Source organism: Mercenaria mercenaria, chromosome 1, assembly GCF_021730395.1.
Source record: "Mercenaria mercenaria strain notata chromosome 1, MADL_Memer_1, whole genome shotgun sequence".
In the NCBI taxonomy this organism is placed as follows: Eukaryota; Metazoa; Mollusca; class Bivalvia; order Venerida; family Veneridae; genus Mercenaria; species Mercenaria mercenaria.
The window spans coordinates 43,849,479-43,868,066 of record NC_069361.1 but is presented as its reverse complement, the minus strand read 5'-3'; the positions used below and the strand labels follow the sequence as shown (position 1 = coordinate 43,868,066).

The following is an 18,588-nucleotide window of genomic DNA, read 5'->3' as shown; positions in this document are numbered from 1 at the left end:
ACTTGTCCTAGATTTCATCAAGGTAATCATTCTGACCAAATATCATGAAGATCAGTTGAAAAATACAGCCTCTATCGTATACACAAGCCAAATGTTGACAGACGAGACAGACAGACAGACAGACAGACGACAGACAGACAGACGACAGACGCCGGACATCGAGCGATCAGAAAAACTCACATTGCTCAGGTGAGCTAAAAAAGTTACTAAAAATAAGCTATTTATAGTAACGTAAAAGGGAAGTAATTAAAAAAAAAATTATTGTAAGTGAACAAAAGAAGGATCTGCCAAATAAATCTGTTGACATAAATGAAATTTCAGATCAGTAACTTCATTAGTTACGGAGATATACCCATTTTAATTTGAAATAAAGGGAGGTAATCTGACATAAAATCAGTCCATAGTTACCTACTCTGATTGTCTCAGTCCAACTAATGACAATAATGAAATTTCAAATAAGTCTTATAAGTACTTACTGATATAAATCCATTTTGATTACAATCAGGGGAGGTAATCAGATATAAAATAACTCTGGAACGTACGATTGGATCTGATTCAGCATGGAATCCAAGATTTAATGTTGTCGAAGATATTTTGGAAGTTTGTATCAAATAAAACCTTGAAGTTTCTATATGGCTGCAAAAGCGAAAATAGCCAATTTTGGACCTTTAAAGGGCCATAACTCTGGAACCCATGATGGAATCTGGCCACTTCATGACAGGAACCAAGATCTTGTGGTGATACAAGTTGTGTGCGAGTTTGGTTAAAATCAAATCATAAATGAAGCTGCTATTGTGCAGACAAGGTCAAAAAAGCTAATTTTGGCCCTTTCAGGGGCAATAACTCTGGAACCAATTATGGGATCTGGCCGGTTCAAGAAAGGAAGCGAGATCTTATGGTGACACAAGTTTTATTAAATTCAAATCATAGATGAAGCTGCTATTGTGCAGACAAGGTCAAAATAGCTAATTCTGGCCCTTTCAGGGGCCATAACTCTGGAACCCATAATGAAATCTGGCCAGTTCAAGAAAGGAACCAAGATCTTATGGTGATACAAGTTGTGTGCCAGTTTGGTAAAAATCAAATCATAAATAAAGCTGCTGTTGTGCAGACATCGTCAAAATAGCTAATTCTGGCCCTTTCAGCGGCCATAACTCTGGAACCCATAATGGGATCTGGCCAGTTCAAGAAAGGAACCGAGATCTTATGGTGATACAAGTTGTGTGCAAGTTTGGTTAAAATAAAACCATAAATGAAACCAGTATCGTGCAGTCAAGAAATTGTTGAAGCACGGATGCACGAACGGACTGACTGACGGACGGACGGACAATGCCATTTCAATACCCCCCCTCCCGATTTCATCGGCGGGGGATAATAAGTTGTGGGAAACGTCAAGTAATGCGGCTTTTGAGATAAAATGTCGACAATTTACTAGCTGTTTTAAACCATAAATAAACATTTTATGTATAATTCAATCAATCCTGTCAATTATATATATAGGTTCATCGAGGGAAACTCTTATAAACTGTAAATAATGGTATAACTTAAAGCTTGTTCGTTACCATCAGTTTTCATGAGACAGCTACCTTTTGACTGGGTACCCAAAATGTTTGCAAACAAAAAGAACAATATGCTGTGAAGTTTCATTTAATTAATCTTAAAATGTATGTATTTTTCAAACAATGAACACTTTCTAAACCAACCAATAATTGCAATTCACCTCTAATCTTAACACTTGGCAAAATCATTCAAGTTACGCTCGGCCACAAGCTATAAATACAAAAATTTTGTTTAAATGCATTCTTCGCTATACCCCTGGTATATCTTATAGGTGCAAGTTGAGCTTGCTCAGGTGACATCTACAACTGATCCTAGTTTTGTTAAAAGAATCATCCAAGCAGTTAAGAATATATAGAGTGGTCATGGATTACAGACGGACTGACCACTGGAAGAATGGACATGCGTATTTTTGGTATGGTAATCCTCAAACCTTATACCCAGGACTTTCATTATCAATACCTTCCATCTTATAGCTTAATCTTCACATGATACCCATATCCCATCATAACCTGTATCAACAAGACCCAATAATCTTGACAATTCTTGAGTTATCTCAATACTATTCTCCCAACAGTATCTATTCCTTCAACGTCAAATTTCAAGCATTTTCTCATACTCACAATTTCATAGAACGTGCAGCTAATAATAACCAAGCATTACTTGGTACTAGCCATTGTGTAATATAATTATATCATCTGTCTATTATATTGTTATATAAATCATCACAATCCGTTTTCATCACACCTTTAAATACTTCATAATGATGATTCAACCCTTCCTGTACATGAACTTTGTACATGGATCCCAGAGCCCCTTCCTGTTGGCAACTACCATAATATACACGCTGTACCCTAGAGTGAACAAGAGCCATGGAACACCTGAAAATAATGATTATCAGGAGTATAGTTTATCGAATAACACAAAGAAAGAACAACATCAGATGAGATATGACTTGGTTCTTAAGATTGTGGTGCCAATCTGGTACATTTTTTGTGTAGTTTGCATTTTTCCTTTGATCAATTAAATCTCAAAAAACTTTTTAAGCAAATAATTCTGCAAGTTACGACACAGTATTAACTAGCGACAAAAATCCACAACCTTTCTTCAGCTACATACCGGTAGTTCCTTCGCAAATATCTCATTCCAAATTAGAGTTACTGAGTTGATTTTTTCTATTTTCAGTAACTATTAATACAATTACACATGTAATTTGTTTTTGCTGGGTTTGGGTTTAATGTTACACTGGCACAATTAATAGTTATTGGCGACTTTCCAGCTATTTTTTTGTATTAGGGGGCTCGTGTCACTTTTTACTTTGGCTTAAAGCAGCAACATCATGTATGTATCCACAAGGGCCTGTCTGCAGCTTTTTAAACAAGAGGGCCAAGATGGCCCTAGGTCGCTCACCTGAGAAACACACCATAACACAACATAACAATGTAAACATGTTTGACCTAGTGTTTTTCATGGAAAAAAATATTCTGACCAATTATCATTAAAATTGGATCAAAAATCTTGAGTATAAGTAAGTATTTTCTTTGATTTGACCTAGTGACCTAGTTTTTGACCCCAGATGACCCATATTCGAATTTGACCTAGATTTCATCAAGGCTATCATTCTGACCAAATTTCATGAAGATCAATTGATGAATACAGCCTATATCGAATACACTAGGTTTTTCTTTGATTTGACCTAGTGACCTAGTTTTCGACCCCAGAATAACCATATTCTAGATTTCATCAAGGCAACCATTCTGACCAGACTTTATGAAAATCCAGTGTAAAATGCAGCCCCTATTGCATACACAAGGTTTTTCCTTGATTTGACCTAGTGACCTAGTTTTTTAACCCAGATGACCCATATTCAAATCTGACCTAGATTTCATCAAGGCTATCATTCTGACAAAATTTCATGAAGATCAGTTGAAAAAAATTAGCGTCTATCGCAAACACAAGGTTTTTCTTTGATTTAACCTAATGACCTACTTTTTGACCCAGATGACCCATATTCCAACTTGACCTAGATTTCATCAAGGCAATAATTCTGACCAAATTTCATGAAGATCAATTGAAAAATAGAGCCTCTATTGAATACAGAAGGGTTTTCTTTGATTTGACCTAGTGACCTATTTTTTGACCCAAGATGACCCATAATCAAATTTAAGGTAGATTTTATCAAGGCAATCATTCTGACTTAATTTCAGGAAGATCAATTGAAAAATATATCTTCTATCGCATACACAAAGTTTTTCTTTGATTTGATCTAGTGACCTAATTTTTTACTCCAGATGACCCATATTCAAACTTGACGTAGATTTCATCAATGCAATCATTCTGACCAAATTTCATGACGATCAATTGAAAAATACAGCCTCTATCGCATACACAAGGTTTTTCTTTGATTTGACCTAGTGACCTAGTTTTTGACCCAAGATGACCCATTTTCAAATTCGGCCTAGATTTCATTAAGGTATCATTTTGACTTAATTTCATGAAGATCAATTGAAAAATACAGCCTCTATCGCATATACAAGCTTTTCCTTTGATTTGACCTAGTGACCTAGTTTTTGATCCCAGATGACCCATATTCGAATTTGACCTAGATTTCATCAAGGTTATCATTCTGACCAAAATTCATGAAGATTAATTGAAAAATACAGCCTCTATCGCATACAAAAGGTTTTTCTTTGATTTGACCCAAGTGACCTAGTTTTTGACCCCAGATGACCCATTTTCGAACTTGGCCTAGATGTCATCAAGGTAATCATTCTGACCACAGTTCATGAAGATTAATTGAAAAATACAGCCTCTATCGCATACACAAGGTTTTTCTTTGATTTGACCTAGTGACCTAGTTTTTGACCCCAGATGACCCATTTTAAAACTCGGCCTAGATTTTATCAAGGTAATCATTCTAACCAAAATTCATGAAGATTAATTGAAAAATACAGCCTCTATCGCATACACAAGGTTTTTCTTTGATTTGACCTAGTGACCTAGTTTTTCACCCAAGATGACCCATTTTCGAATTCGACCTACATTTCATCAAGGTTATCATTCTGACCAAAATTCATGAAGATTAATTGAAAAATACAGCCTCTATCGCATACACAAGGTTTTTCTTTGATTTAACCTAGTGACCTAGTTTTTCACCCCAGATGACCCATTTTCGAACTCGTCCTAGATTTCATCAAGGTAATCATTCTGACTAAATTTCATGAAGATCAGTTGAAAAATAAAGCCTCTATCGCATACACAAGCTAAATGTTGACAGATGACAGACGACGGACGCCAGACATCGAGTGATCAGAAAAACTCATCTGAGCATTGCTCAGGTGAGCTAAAAATGGAATCTGTTAATGCATTACAATTTTGGAGAAAAATCCATCAATGCACATAAAAGTCATGGAGCGAAAACAAATTTTTACTTGACCTTGAATAGTGACCTTGACTTCTGACCAATAACCATGTGTCATATGCGCTACTAATAGTCTATTCACGGATAATATTTCTGTGTAGTAATAAAAATTCTTCAATGCAATAATAAGTAATGGGGCAGAAACTAATTTCCATTTGACCTTAAACAGTGACCTTGACCTTTAACCGACAAGCATAGTTCATGTGTTGACACACTGTTTCATCATGGGGAATGTTTGTGTACATGTATACCACTTAGATAATCCATTTAAAAGTTATGGAGCAGAAATTTTTTACCTTGACCTTTGACATACAATAACATACGTCTGTTGAAATGGACTACATGAATGGGCCACACTTCTGGACAGTTCAGCGCCTTTAAAAACTCAAACTTTTTAAGCATACAACCATAGGTCATGTAGGATACTTTTTTTGTTGTTGTTGTTGGGTTTAACATCGGATTAGAGTTTGAGACTAGCCTGACTGTCAAACCCAAGATTTTGTTACTTTCTGGGCATTTTCGGTCTATATGCATCCTTAGTCAAACATTTTCATCATAACTATGACCATTCAGAGGTTTAAGTAACCTCTAACCAAGCATCTGTAGAAAGGGACTGCATTAATGGGCCACACTTCTGGACAGTTCAGCACCTTTAAAAACTCACAATTTAAAAAAAAACTGTTACATTTCTTCGTTTGATGCATTTGCAACAATGTACCAGCTAGTGTTTAAACTTAACATAACTATGTAAAACATCGTTTCTGCCAATTGTTTACACATATTTCTTTACAAATGGCATTTTTTAAAGGGGGCTACTCCTTTAGAATATTTCAAGTATCCAATTCTATGGGATAGAACAGTAAAACCTGTACTGGACAGACAAGCTGATTGTCATGATGTTGTTTGTTTACTAAAAACTTCTGTTGTTTTGTGATATACTGCTAAACCTTAATATTTCTTTGAAGCAAAGAATTGTCAAATGGAAAATACTCTAATATCAATTTTTTTAAATTTAGGAAACGTTTTGCTATAGAAAGAAATAAATGAAGTGATTTTGTGTGTTTTAGATAATTCTATCTACAGTAACACCCATATCATTATCTTGGGAATAACACTCAAAAGCATTAGTCACTTTGTTTAAATTTGGTATAAAATATAAATATAAGAGATTAAATATCTATGGGTCTATTGTTACAATTTTCAATAATCATAATACTTTGCTATCTGTTAGTGTAACCACTCTAGACATTGTTATATGGTAATTTTTTCAAAACTTAATACCTGCCAAAGATATCATATTTCATATCAACCGAAACATTTAAGTTCGACAAAGATAAACCTGTACAACTTAACACAGACATTGCTCGGGCTAAATTGAATTTTCTTTATTTCACAGAAAAGGAAGTAAATTGAAAAATGCAATATTTGAGTGGATATAAATCTTAAATCTTGTCATAAGAAAGAAATAAAACTGATAATAGGATAAAAATGGCGACTAAGGGTGGCAACAATGCATCGGATGAAATTATAGACACCAAATGCTCTGTGTGTGCTGGAAAAAATATAACGCGAGAAGCTGAAAAATACTGTGTAGAATGTCAGGACTATTACTGTATACCATGCACAGACACGCACAAAACTTTTCCGGCACTGAGAGCACACAAATTGCTGGATAAATCCGATTTCAGTTCACATGGTCTACAGTCATCTTTACCGTCTTTTCCAACAGAGAGATGCCGGATCCATAAAGCCAAACTTTTGGACATGTTCTGTAAGAACCATGATGAGGTTGTCTGTGCCACTTGTGTAGCTATAAATCACAGGTAAATACTTTGAGATTTAGCAGTCTTTAAAGGTCACATACTATAAAATCAGATTTTTATGCAGAAGAATATTCTTTAACTTTACAGAGTGATCAGATATCACCAAGGAAAAGTTAAACAGAAATGAGCCGTGCCATGAGAAAACCAACATAGTGGCTTTGCGACCAGCATGGATCAAGACCAGCCTGCGCATTCGCGCAGCCTGGTCAGGATCCATGTTGTTCGCTAACTGTTTCTCTAACTGCAATAGGCTTTGAAAGCGAACAGCATGGATCCTGTCCAGACTGCGCAGATGTGCAGGCTGGTCTGGATCCATGCTGGTCGCAAAGCCACTATGTTGGTTTTCTCATGGCACGGCTCAAATATCTTGTTTTAGAAAAAGTAAGCAGACGATAGGATAGTATTCATACTGTTTAATTGTAAGGCATCTTGATTCCAGTGATTACTTGTATTTCCAAGTCGTAATTACAGTGAAATCATTTAAATCATGGGGACGAAATTCTGTGGTTTTGAACTTTTGACCAAACAGTTATTTCATGGGGATATAAGTACGCGGATTTTGAACTTTTAACATTAAGTGAAAGGGAATTATACTGATTCATTGAGATTTAATTCTGTGTATTGACTCACCCTTTAAAGCCATCAAAATTAGTTCCTAACCAATATCTTTAAGTTCACAGTAACTAAGTATATGTGAGACTCATCTTGTGTTGGACATGTAACCTGGCTGAACATGATGATAAATTTGATTCGCCAAATTTTAACTTCACAAATATATATGAGACTACAGTATTTGCACTCCAATCAGGTGTCAACATTTACATACAAAATATAATATGAAAATAATTCAAAACAAAGGGAAGTATAGTGTTTCCTCAAAACTAAATAAAACACAAGAATTGAACGAAAGGCTGTTTATGTTATCATATTACACTGATTCTTTTTTTTTCAGAACATGCCCGGATATACACTCTATTCCGGACGATGTTGATAATCTATACAAACAATCAGCTTCTGATCAAACCAAGAAACAACTCCTAGCAGCAAAGAAGGATGTAGAGGATAAAAAGAAAGCCAAACAACAAATCCTCAGTGAGCTGAAGAAACAAAAGCAGAGAGCAACTGATTCTATCATAAACTACAGAAAAGAACTGGAGGCTGAGCTCAAGAGACTTGAAACTGAATCACTCAAGGAAGTTGATGCACAGTATAGAGGAACAAAAAGAGATCTACAAAATGAGATCAAGGAAGCAGAGCAACATATTGATGTCTTAGAACAATCTACTGCCAAGCTACAAATGTGTCATGGAAATAAAGCCCAAGAATTTGTATGTTTCAAAACAGCTCAGAGAAATATTCTTACAGCCAAAAGTTCCACAAGTAAACAACAATCAGAAGTGAAAATATTTTTTTCTGCTGATATGAAAATAAAAAACTACCTAAAACAGTTAAAAACATTAGGAGAGGTGTCTACATCAGAAGCAACTTACAAGCCAAGAACCACAGCATACACAGTAAAACAACAGAGGAATATTGATATTCGGCTTAAAGAAGACAGAAATGCATGTACAATATGGGGATCCTGTTTTACTGAGGATGGTTCCTTGCTGCTTGCTGATTGGTATAATAACAAGTTGAAACGTCTGGATGTCTCTACAGATACCATCACAGACCATCTAGATCTGGAGGCAGACCCTCGTGCTGTATGTCTAACCAGTAAACAAGAAGCTGCAGTAAGTCTTCACAACAAAACCATACAGTTTGTATCACTAGGATACAAGATGACAACAACAAGGAAGCTGAAGATGGACCATTACTGTTTTGGTCTGGCCTTCAATGATGGGAAATTGTTCATATCTGATCAAAACCAAACAGTTTATATTCATGATGTAAGTGGCACCATGCTCCATAAAATTACAACTGACAAATCAGGCAACCCTATTTTCACTTTCACTAGACATATTAGTGTGAGTACAAACAGAGACCGTGTGTATGTGGCTGATAATAATAAAGGTTTGATAACTCTAGACATACAGGGAAATTATCTATCAACATTTACTGATCCTGATTTAGTTTATCCTCATGGAGTATGTACAGATATGAGAGGAAACATACTGGTCTGTGGGTTTGAATCATCAAATATTGTCCAGATAAGTGAGGATTCAAAAACAAAGTTAGGCATAATCAAAACAGATCAATATCCATTATCAGTCTGCTTTGATCCTCACCAGAACAAACTAGTTGTAACTCATCTTAACAGCAATACTGTAAAAGTCTATGAGCTGAAGTAAGATACATTTACTGCTGCTGACATCACAACTTGAAACAATGAATGATCACTTACTTACTTTTGTTGGACTTTAATGTCACATTTCTTTTAAAAAAATACAACACAATTCAAGTCATTATTAATTTTGGAATTATAATATATCATTTATAGTAAAACATTATAAAATAAGTTTAACAAGCAAATTCGATGAATTGGTATCCCCCGCCGAAAGGGTTTGTGGTGAGGAATGGCAAAAAAATATATCCGGCAAAAAGTTAAGGATGTTAATAAGAAGCAAATAATTTCATTAGTCAAAATCAATTTAACAGAAAACAAATGTTTAATTAAAGAGTACATAATAAATGTATGATACATTGATCCTGACTAAAGAATTTATTTTGAATGGGGTATGCTTACTGTAATAAGCTTAGCTTTTAAAATTAAATGCAGTTAATTGAAATGTGAGCTTGAAGCTTAACTGGAACAAAATATTGTCTTTGAGTGGTTGCTGTTTAACATGTACATTTGAACTTAAAAGAACAGAATGTCCCTAAGAGAACACAGGTAAGATATCTTGAACATGGCTGAGGGCAAGGTTTGTGCAGTCACAACTTAACATGTTGAAGGTTTGAACATTTAAAAAAAAAAAGGAATGGAAATATATATATCTATATATATATAGATATATGTATATATTTATTTTTTTAGGGGGTGGGGGTGCGGGGGAACGGGAGAAGAAACAAAATTTCACATGTTGATTATAAATATTGATGGAAAATTAAAAATGAAAAAAAAACAAACAAGAGGGTCATGATGACCCTGGATCGCTCACCTGAGTAACATGAGCTACATGTTTCAAATGTCTAACTGATGATTTTTAGAAATTTTTTGGAAGATTTTCCGATGTACAATCAAGAAACCCCTGGGGCAGGGCCAATTTTACCCCGGGGGTCGTGATTTGAACCAAGTTTGTAGAAGTCTACTAGGCAATGTTACATATCAAATATCTAAGATCTAGGCCTTCTGGTTTATTTTTAGCAAATTTATGAAGATTTCCCTATGTACAATCAAGTAACCCCTGGGGCTGGGACAATTTGACCCTGGGGGGTCAACATTTGAACAAAATTTGTAGAGGTCCTCTAGGCAATGCTACATGTGAAATATCTAAGCTCTAGGCCTTCTGGTTTATTTTTAGAAAATTTTGAAGATTTTTCTATGTACAGTCAAGTAACCCCAATGGGCGGGGTCAGTTTGACCCCAGGGTCATGATTTGAACTTTTTTTGTAGAAGTCTACTAGGCAATGCTACATGTGAAATATCTAAGCTCTAGGCCTTCTGGTTTATTTTTAGAAAATTTTTGAAGATTTTCCTATGTAAAATCAAGTGACCCCTGGGGCGGCGTCTATTTTGATCCCAGGGGTCATGATTTGAACAAATTTTGTAGAGGTCCACTAGGCAATGCTACATGTGAAATATCTAAGCTCTAGGCCTTCTGGTTTATTTTTAGAAAAATTTTGAAGATTTTCCTATGTAAAATCAAGTGACCCCTGGGGCGGCGTCTATTTTGATCCCAGGGGTCATGATTTGAACAAATTTTGTAGAGGTCCACTAGGCAATGCTACATGTGAAATATCTAAGCTCTAGGCCTTCTGGTTTATTTTTAGAAATTTTTTGAAGATTTTCCTATGTAAAATCAAGTGACCCCTGGGGCGGGGTCAATTTTGACCCTGGGGGGTCATGATTTGAAAAATTTTTATAAATGGTCCACTAGGCAATGCTACATGTGAAATATCTAAGCTCTAGGCCTTCTGGTTTATTTTTAGAAATTTTTTGAAGATTTACCTATGTAAAATCAAGTGACCCCTGGGGCGGGGTCAATTTTGACCCTGGGGGTCATGATTTGAACAAATTTTATAAATGGTCCACTAGGCAATGCTACATGTGAAATATCTAAGCTCTAGGCCTTCTGGTTTATTTTTAGAAATTTTCTGAAGATTTACCTATGTAAAATCAAGTGACCTATGGGGCGGGGTCAATTTTGACCCAGGGGTCAAGATTTGAACAACTTTAGTAGAGGTCCACTAGGCAATGCTACATGTTAAATATCTAAGCTCTAGGGCTTCTGGTTTTTGAGAAGAAGATTTTTTAAGATTTTCCTATATAAAATCAAGTGATCCCTGGGGCGGGGTCAATTTTGACCCCGGGTCATGATTTGAACAAACTTGGTAGAGGTCCACTAGGCAATGCTTCACACCAAATATCTAAGCTCTAGGGCTTCTGAGAAGAAGATTTTTAAAGTATTTCCTTTCCGTTTCGGTTGCCATGGCAACCAGAGTTCTGCATGGAATTCAATTCTTTGAATATATTTGAAAGGGGGCCACCCAAAGATCATTCCTTTGAAGTTTTGTGTAATTCTGCCCAGTGGATTGCAAGAAGAAGATTTTTTTAGAAATTGTTGACGGACGACGCACTACGGACATCAAGCAGTCACAATAGCTCACCTTGTCACTTTGTGACAGGTGAGCTAAGGGTAAAAGGGTGAAGTTGTGGGGGATTGGGGTGGGGGGCGGGGGGGGGGGGGTTCATGATCAGTGGTGGGCATGACTGGGTAGAGGAGTGAGGTGGGGGAATGGTACAACTTGCATGATGATAAATAATCATGGAAGGTTTGAAAAAAATCTAAAATAAGAAATGAAAAAAAAAAAAAATATTATTAATTTTTTTTGGGGTGTGTGGGGGGGGGGGGAGGAGGAGGGTTGGGAGGGGGAGGGGGTGTGACCAAGGCAAGTGGGTGACCTGGTGTGGGTGCGCAACTTCACATGTTTATAATAAATGTTCATGGAAAAGAATGAAAGAAATTTAATGAAATTCTGCCAAATGGTAAGTTTGTTATGTACAAATATGTGGATTTTTATACAATTAAAGGGCAATAACTCTTAATTTACAAATAAATCTGTACGAAATTGTGTGTACACAACCACATTATGGTGATCTAAATTCTGTTTAAGTTTCATAGTTCTAGGTCAAATATATCAAAAGTTATGATGCAGAAATTGCCATATTTATAGTACCCTATATAGTTAACACTAGAAACTTCTAAGGGCCATAACTCTAGTGTTACTTGGGCAATCTGACTGAAACTTGACGGGCCGCAAGAACTCATAGTGGTGAACATGTATATGAAGTTTTAAATAAATATCCCCAACCATTTCCTAGATATGGCTCCGGACGGACGGACGGACGGAAAGACGGACGGACGGACAACGCCAAAACTATATCCCTCCGACTTTCGTCGGGAGATAACAAATGAAATAGAATTCTATAAAAAGTATTTTACTACACAGATTTAAGACTTTACACCAGTTAACGGTATGTTAAAGAGTTAGGATTCAAATTAGCTGTAAGATTCTTCTTCATTACAAAATGCTATTTTGGGTTCCAGTGGATTTTTTTTCAATGAATTGTTTAATCTTATTCCCTGTAGACTTTGTGTGTTTTTGTTAGCATTTGTTGCATATCTTCATTTGTACTATACATATGCTACAGATCAAGTTAAGTGAAGATCTTTCAAAGTGCATGAGAAGAAGTTGTTTACAGTTTTCCTATCTTTATCTCTGAGAGCTCTTAAAAGAGGTAAAGTGGAAACACTTGAATAAGATAGAGTGGTCCATGCAAGTATGATGTAGAAAAACAAGTTGAACACAGTGATTTTCAAGTGGTAAGTTTTCAATTTTAAGCTATCTTCTTTGTAATATATTAATTTGTACTTCCCAGCAGGCAAAGTAAATTACAATTAATGCAAATAAGTATATATAAGTATTTTTTAATAATATTTGATAATATATTACTGATTCATTTTTTACATTCACTATAAATGACCAATTCACTGGAAAATCTGCAAAAAGGAAGAAAATGAAATAGGAGAGTAGAAGCAGAGAGAAAGAGTGGAACGAGTGAAAGAAGAATATGATCATTCTCAATAGAAGGTATATTCACTTAACTTGTATTCTGACAGTTCATATTATTTCTATGATATTGTTAAAATGGACCAGTTAACTTTTAGTGAAGATTATGTAATTCTTATTTTGTAGTTCTTTGTAAATATTTCTTTTTCTATTTTAATTCATAGTTTCTGATATGATATATAATACTAGAAATACATTTTGCATCCCCAAGGGCAGTATGTCGAGCCCGCCAGCACCTTTGGCCTCTAAGTGTGACCTTGACCTTAGACCTAGCAACCTGGTTCTTGCGCATGACACTCCGTCTCATAATGGTAAACATTCATGCCAAGTCACATCAAAATCCCACCATGCAAGAAGAACGAATGCTCCAGACAAACTTAATTTGACCTTTGACCTCTAAGTGTGACCTTGATCTTAGATCTAGAGACCTGATTCTTGCGCATGACACTCCGTCTTATAATGGTGAACATTCATGCCAAGTTACATCAAAATCCCACCATGCATGAAGAAGAAATGCTCCGGACAAACTTTTGACCTTTGACCTCCAACTGTGACCTAGACCTTTGAAACACTCATGCCAAATAAACAAGATTGGTACATGTATGTCAAAGTCATGATCCGGCCCAAAAAAAAACAGACAAACACACAGACACACGCACGCACATACACCGACCCGCCATAAGTGATAACTATATCGAGCTCACCGCCAGCGGGTTCGACAATCAAAATCCCATCATGCATGAAGAAATGTTCTGTAGAAACTTCAATTTGATCTTTGACCTCTAAAAGTGACCTTGACCTTAGACCCAGGAACCTGGTTCTTGCGCATGACACTCCGTCTCATAATGGTGAACATTCATGCAAGGTTACATCAAAATCCCACAATGCAAGAAGAACGAATGCTCCAGACAAACTTAATTTGACCTTTGACCTCTAAGTGTGACCTTGATCTTAGATCTAGGGACCTGATTCTTGAGCATGACACTCCGTCTCATAATGGTGAACATTCATGCCAAGCTACATCAAAATCCCTGGCACATGCATGAAGAAGAAATGCTCCGGACAAACTTTTGACCTTTGACCTCCGACTGTGACCTTGACCTTTGAAACACTCATGCCAAATAAACAAGATTGGTACATGTATGTCAAAGTTATGGTCCGGACCAAAAAAAACGGACAAACACACAGACACATGCACGCACATACACCGACCCGCCATAAGTGACAACTATATCGAGCCCACCGCCAGCGGGTTCGACAATAAAACTGTCAAAGACAAGCACACATTTTCTGTATTTCACTAAAAAAAGATACAATATCATTAAAATAGTTAAACAGTTTAATACTATTTGGCCTGTTTGCTAAAAATAAGACAAAGCTGACTACTTTTAAACTCAAGTTTAATGAGAAACTTAAAGCTCTTAAAATCTCAGTTAAAGTATTCCGTATAATTATGTAAAACATCCATAGTAAATATAGTAAATATTTATAACTTGAAATAATGTAAAGAATGTTGTTTTTTTATTGAAAGCTTCTCAGTTTTGAGATTACTGAGTCGATTTTAAACACTTGACAGTATTTAAAATGTTTTCCCTTGTATATACTTTTCATCAAAAATATTATCCAATTTGGCCTCAATTTCATTATTTTTGTATATTTTTTCTCCATTTGTGTATCTTAAAAGTACTTGTTAAGTGATTTGAGCCGCGCCATGAGAAAACCAACATAGTGCATTAATTTTGTGACTAGCGTGGATCTAGACCAGCCTGTGCATCTGCGCAGTCTCGTCAGGAGCCATACTGTTCGCTTTCAAAGTCTATTGCAATTACAGAAACTGTTAGCAAACAGCATGGATCCTGACCAGACTGCATGGATGCGCAGGCTCGTCTGGATCCGTGCTGGTCGTAAAGCCACTATGTTGGTTTTCTCATGGTGCGGCTCAAATAGTGAATCATTTCTACCATATATTATGCTTCTGTCTCCCTCCTATATATTATGAAGAAAACATTTAACTAGCAGATAATATCTCAAAATAATCTGTAGGTTCCAAATCATATACTTGAAGTTTTTAAAGGAACTATTTATCTTATAGTATACAAAGTTCTGTATATATTTCAATGAATGTTTCATACCATTCTTTATAGAACTAGAAATGTGTCCATGGGACACAGATGCCCCGACTATATGACAAAGGACATAAATATTTTCCTAGGTCAGGGAACATAACTCCTACAATACTGAATGAATCCGGACGCAAAACCCCAGGTGCACAACTGCACATGCTGACCAACATTCCTTTAAACTTTGGTGACTCTAGGACAAATACTTTTGGAGCTACGCGTGACACAACATTCAAATGACCAATTTTTAACTAAGTCTGGGGCCATAACTCCTACAAGACTGAATGAATCTGGACGCAAAACCCAAGATACACAACTGCACATGCTGACCAACGTTCCTGTAAATTTTGGTGACTCTAGGTCAAATACTTTTGGAGCTACGCGCGACACAACATTAAAATGACCAATTTTTAACTAAGTCAGGGGCCATAACTCCTACAAGACTGAAGGAATCGGGATGTGAAACCCCAGGTGCACAACTGCACAATGTCATGCTGACCAACATTCCTGTAAACTTTGGTGACTCTACGTCAAATACTTTTGGAGCTAGGCGCGACAACATTAAAATGACCAATTTTTTTACTAAGTCAGGAGCCATAACTCCTACAAGACTTAACAAATCCGGACGCGAAACCCCAGGTGCACAACTACACATGCTGATCAACATTCCTGTAAAGTTTTGTGACTCTCTATCAAATACTTTTGGAGCTAGGCGTGACACAACATTTTCGGAAGGACGGATGGAAGGACAGACAAACAAGAGCAAATCTATCAGCCCCCCCCACAAAAGTGGGGGCATAAAAACGTTTATGGTTTGTGTTTTATTTCAGAGTTGTTCCAAATGATTTAATGACTAACTTCTGTTTCCTTTTTAATATCTTTTATGATTGCCTGTGCTAATAAAATATCTAATCAGAAAACATTACCTTTGTTTATCATTTCAATGTTGTTTATGTTCAGATTTTTGTCATTTTTCAAGTAATAAAGATCCTTCCATTTTAACCATTTCATAAATTAATTTCCATGCTCCTTTATTGCTTTTATCATTTTTTGCTTAATCCAACATACTTTTAAGGCATTCAAGAAATATCCAAAATCAGCCATTTTTAAGGTAGCTCTACACGTTCAGCTCATTTATTTCTACAATGTAGAATCTAATAAGAGCACCCCAATGTGGAGCAACATACACCCGAAGGTATGACCGTTGACCCCACAGTGTGACCTTGACCTTGCAGCTAACCATCCAGAAGATGCACTCTGCACATTTTCTCAATGTCGTGAACATTTGTGTCAAGTTTCTTCGGAATCCTTTAAAGGGTTCAAGAGTTACAGAGCAATGACCTTTGACCCCTTAGTGTGACCTTGACCTTAAAGCGAGACATCCAGATCATGATCTCTGCACATCATCTTGATTTGGTGAACATTTGTGCCAAGTTTCTTTAAAATCATTCAAGCAGTTCAAGAGTTACAGAGCGGACACGAAACACACATGTCATCTTGATGTGGTGAACATTTGTGTCAAGTTTCTTTGAAATCCTTCAAAGGGTTCAAGAGTTACAGAGTGGACAAGTATTTGCTTACAGATGGACAGAAGGCACATAGACGAACACCGGGGGTATAACATAATATATCTCTTCAGGGCATATAAAACACATGAATTCTAGCTACACTGACTTGAAAAGAGTGGACCTCAAGCATGTTTTCATAATAAAAGTCTATGGGAAAATTGCAATTTTGATGAAATTTCTGCAAATATATTATATTCTAAGTTGTAGATTTTACTGAAACTTCCCATAGTTATAAATAAATAGAAGATGCTTTTGTAGAAAAGGGCATGTCTCCCCAATGCATACGTATAGGCAAAACGTCAATAGGGGACTGGAGCAAAAGTCAAAGAGACACTGATGGTAAGCTGCAATATAGATCATCTACTTGGAATGTCAAATCATCCAACTAAGTTTCAACATTCTGGGCCTAGTGGTTCTCAAGTTATGAATTGGAAATGGTTTTCCATGTTCAGGCTCCAGGGGTCATCTACCCTGCATGTCCAATCATCCTATTAAGTTTCAACATTCTAGGTCAAGTTTTTCTCAAGTTATTGATGGGAAATGATTTTCCATGTTCAGGACCCTGTGACCTTGACTTTTGATGGAGTGACCCTAAAAACAATAGTGGTCATCTACTCTGTAAGTCGTATCAGCTTATGAAGTTTGAAGGTTCGAGGTTAAATGGTTCTTAAGTAATCGACCGGAAATTGATTTCCATTTTCTGTCCGCTGTTTTTGTATGTCCAACCATCCTATGAAGTTTCAACATTCTGGGTCAAATGGTTCCCAAGTTAGTGACCGGAAATGGTTTTCCATGTTCAGGCCCCTGTGACCTTGACCTTTAACAGAGTGACCCCAAAAATCAACATTCTGGGTCAAGTTGTTCTCAAGTTACTGATTGGAAATGAGTTTCCATGTTCAGGCCCCTGTGTCCTTGATCTTTAACAGAGTGACCCCAAAATCGACAGGGGTCATCTAAGCTGCATGACCAATCATCCTATGAAGTTTTCAACACTCTGGTTCTCAAGTTATTGACTGGAAATGGTTTTCCATGTTCAGGCCCCTGTGACCTTGACCTTTAACAGAGTGATCCCAAAATTGATAGGAGTCATCTACTCTGCATAACCAATCATCCAATAAAAATTTCAACATTCCGGGTCAAGTGGTTCCCAAGTTACTGACTAGAAATGGTTTTCTATGTTCAAGCCCCTGTGGCCTTGACCTTTAACAAAGTGAACACAAAAGCAATAGGGGCCATCTACTCTGCATGACCAATCATCCTATGAAGTTTCAACATTCTGGGTCAAGTGGTTCTCAAGTTATTGATTGGAAATAGTTTTCCATGTTCAGGCCTTGTGACTTTGATCTTTGATGGAGTGACTCAAAAAAACCCAATAAGGGTTGTCTACTCCATAAGCCCTTCCATCCTATGAAGTTTGAAGGTTCTAGGTCAAATGGTTCTCCAGTTATTGATTGGAAATTAAGTGTGAAGGACGGACGGACAGGGCAAAAACAATATTTCTCCAAAGTGTGTGTGGGTGTGTGCGTGTGTGTGTGTGGGTGTGGTGTGCGTGCGTGTGTGCGTGTGTTGGGGCGGGGGAGATAACAAGAGTCATTGACCCTCAAAAGTCTTCAAGTGTGTTTGTATAACGTACTGGTACCAGAGTTAGGTTTAAACAAGAGCTTGTAGAACACAGAATACCTCTCTTGATGCATCCAGTAACTGCACATGGAATGGAAATTATTTGGATGTTTTGACGTACTGACATCAATTCAATAATGTGTCATTCACAACTCATAAATGACCTCCATATCAACTGCAGTTTAGACCAAAGCATTTTCTACTTATTTGACAAAAAAATGTTTCTTCTGTTCTGGTTAATGTGA

The 18,588-nt window shown here is 36.6% G+C and overlaps 2 protein-coding genes across 3 annotated transcripts in view; one reads left to right on the top strand and one right to left on the bottom strand.

The window, feature by feature from the left end:
* Nucleotides 1–1,638: 1,638 nt before the first annotated feature.
* The window catches only part of LOC128557721 (probable inactive tRNA-specific adenosine deaminase-like protein 3), a 41,581-nt gene continuing 24,631 nt past the window's right edge, over nt 1,639–18,588 (bottom strand). Inside the window, exon 9 of the mRNA XM_053545759.1 lies at nt 1,639–2,438. Coding sequence (XP_053401734.1) covers nt 2,252–2,438 — 187 coding nt within the window. The 3' untranslated portion in view covers nt 1,639–2,251. The remainder of the gene's footprint in view (nt 2,439–18,588) is intronic.
* LOC123540149 (uncharacterized) lies at nt 1,849–9,703 on the top strand. 2 transcript variants are annotated; one of them, XM_053545745.1, is made up of 3 exons: nt 1,849–1,972; nt 6,708–6,801; nt 7,754–9,703. In XM_053545745.1, exons 1-3 carry the CDS (start codon nt 1,954–1,956, stop codon nt 9,090–9,092), a joined length of 1,452 nt encoding a protein of 483 aa, XP_053401720.1. In that variant the 5' UTR covers nt 1,849–1,953; the 3' UTR covers nt 9,093–9,703. The 2 variants fall into 2 exon arrangements, with proteins under 2 accessions (XP_053401720.1, XP_053401715.1); XM_053545740.1 differs by lacking the exon at nt 1,849–1,972 and having other exon boundaries at nt 6,353–6,801; nt 7,754–9,701.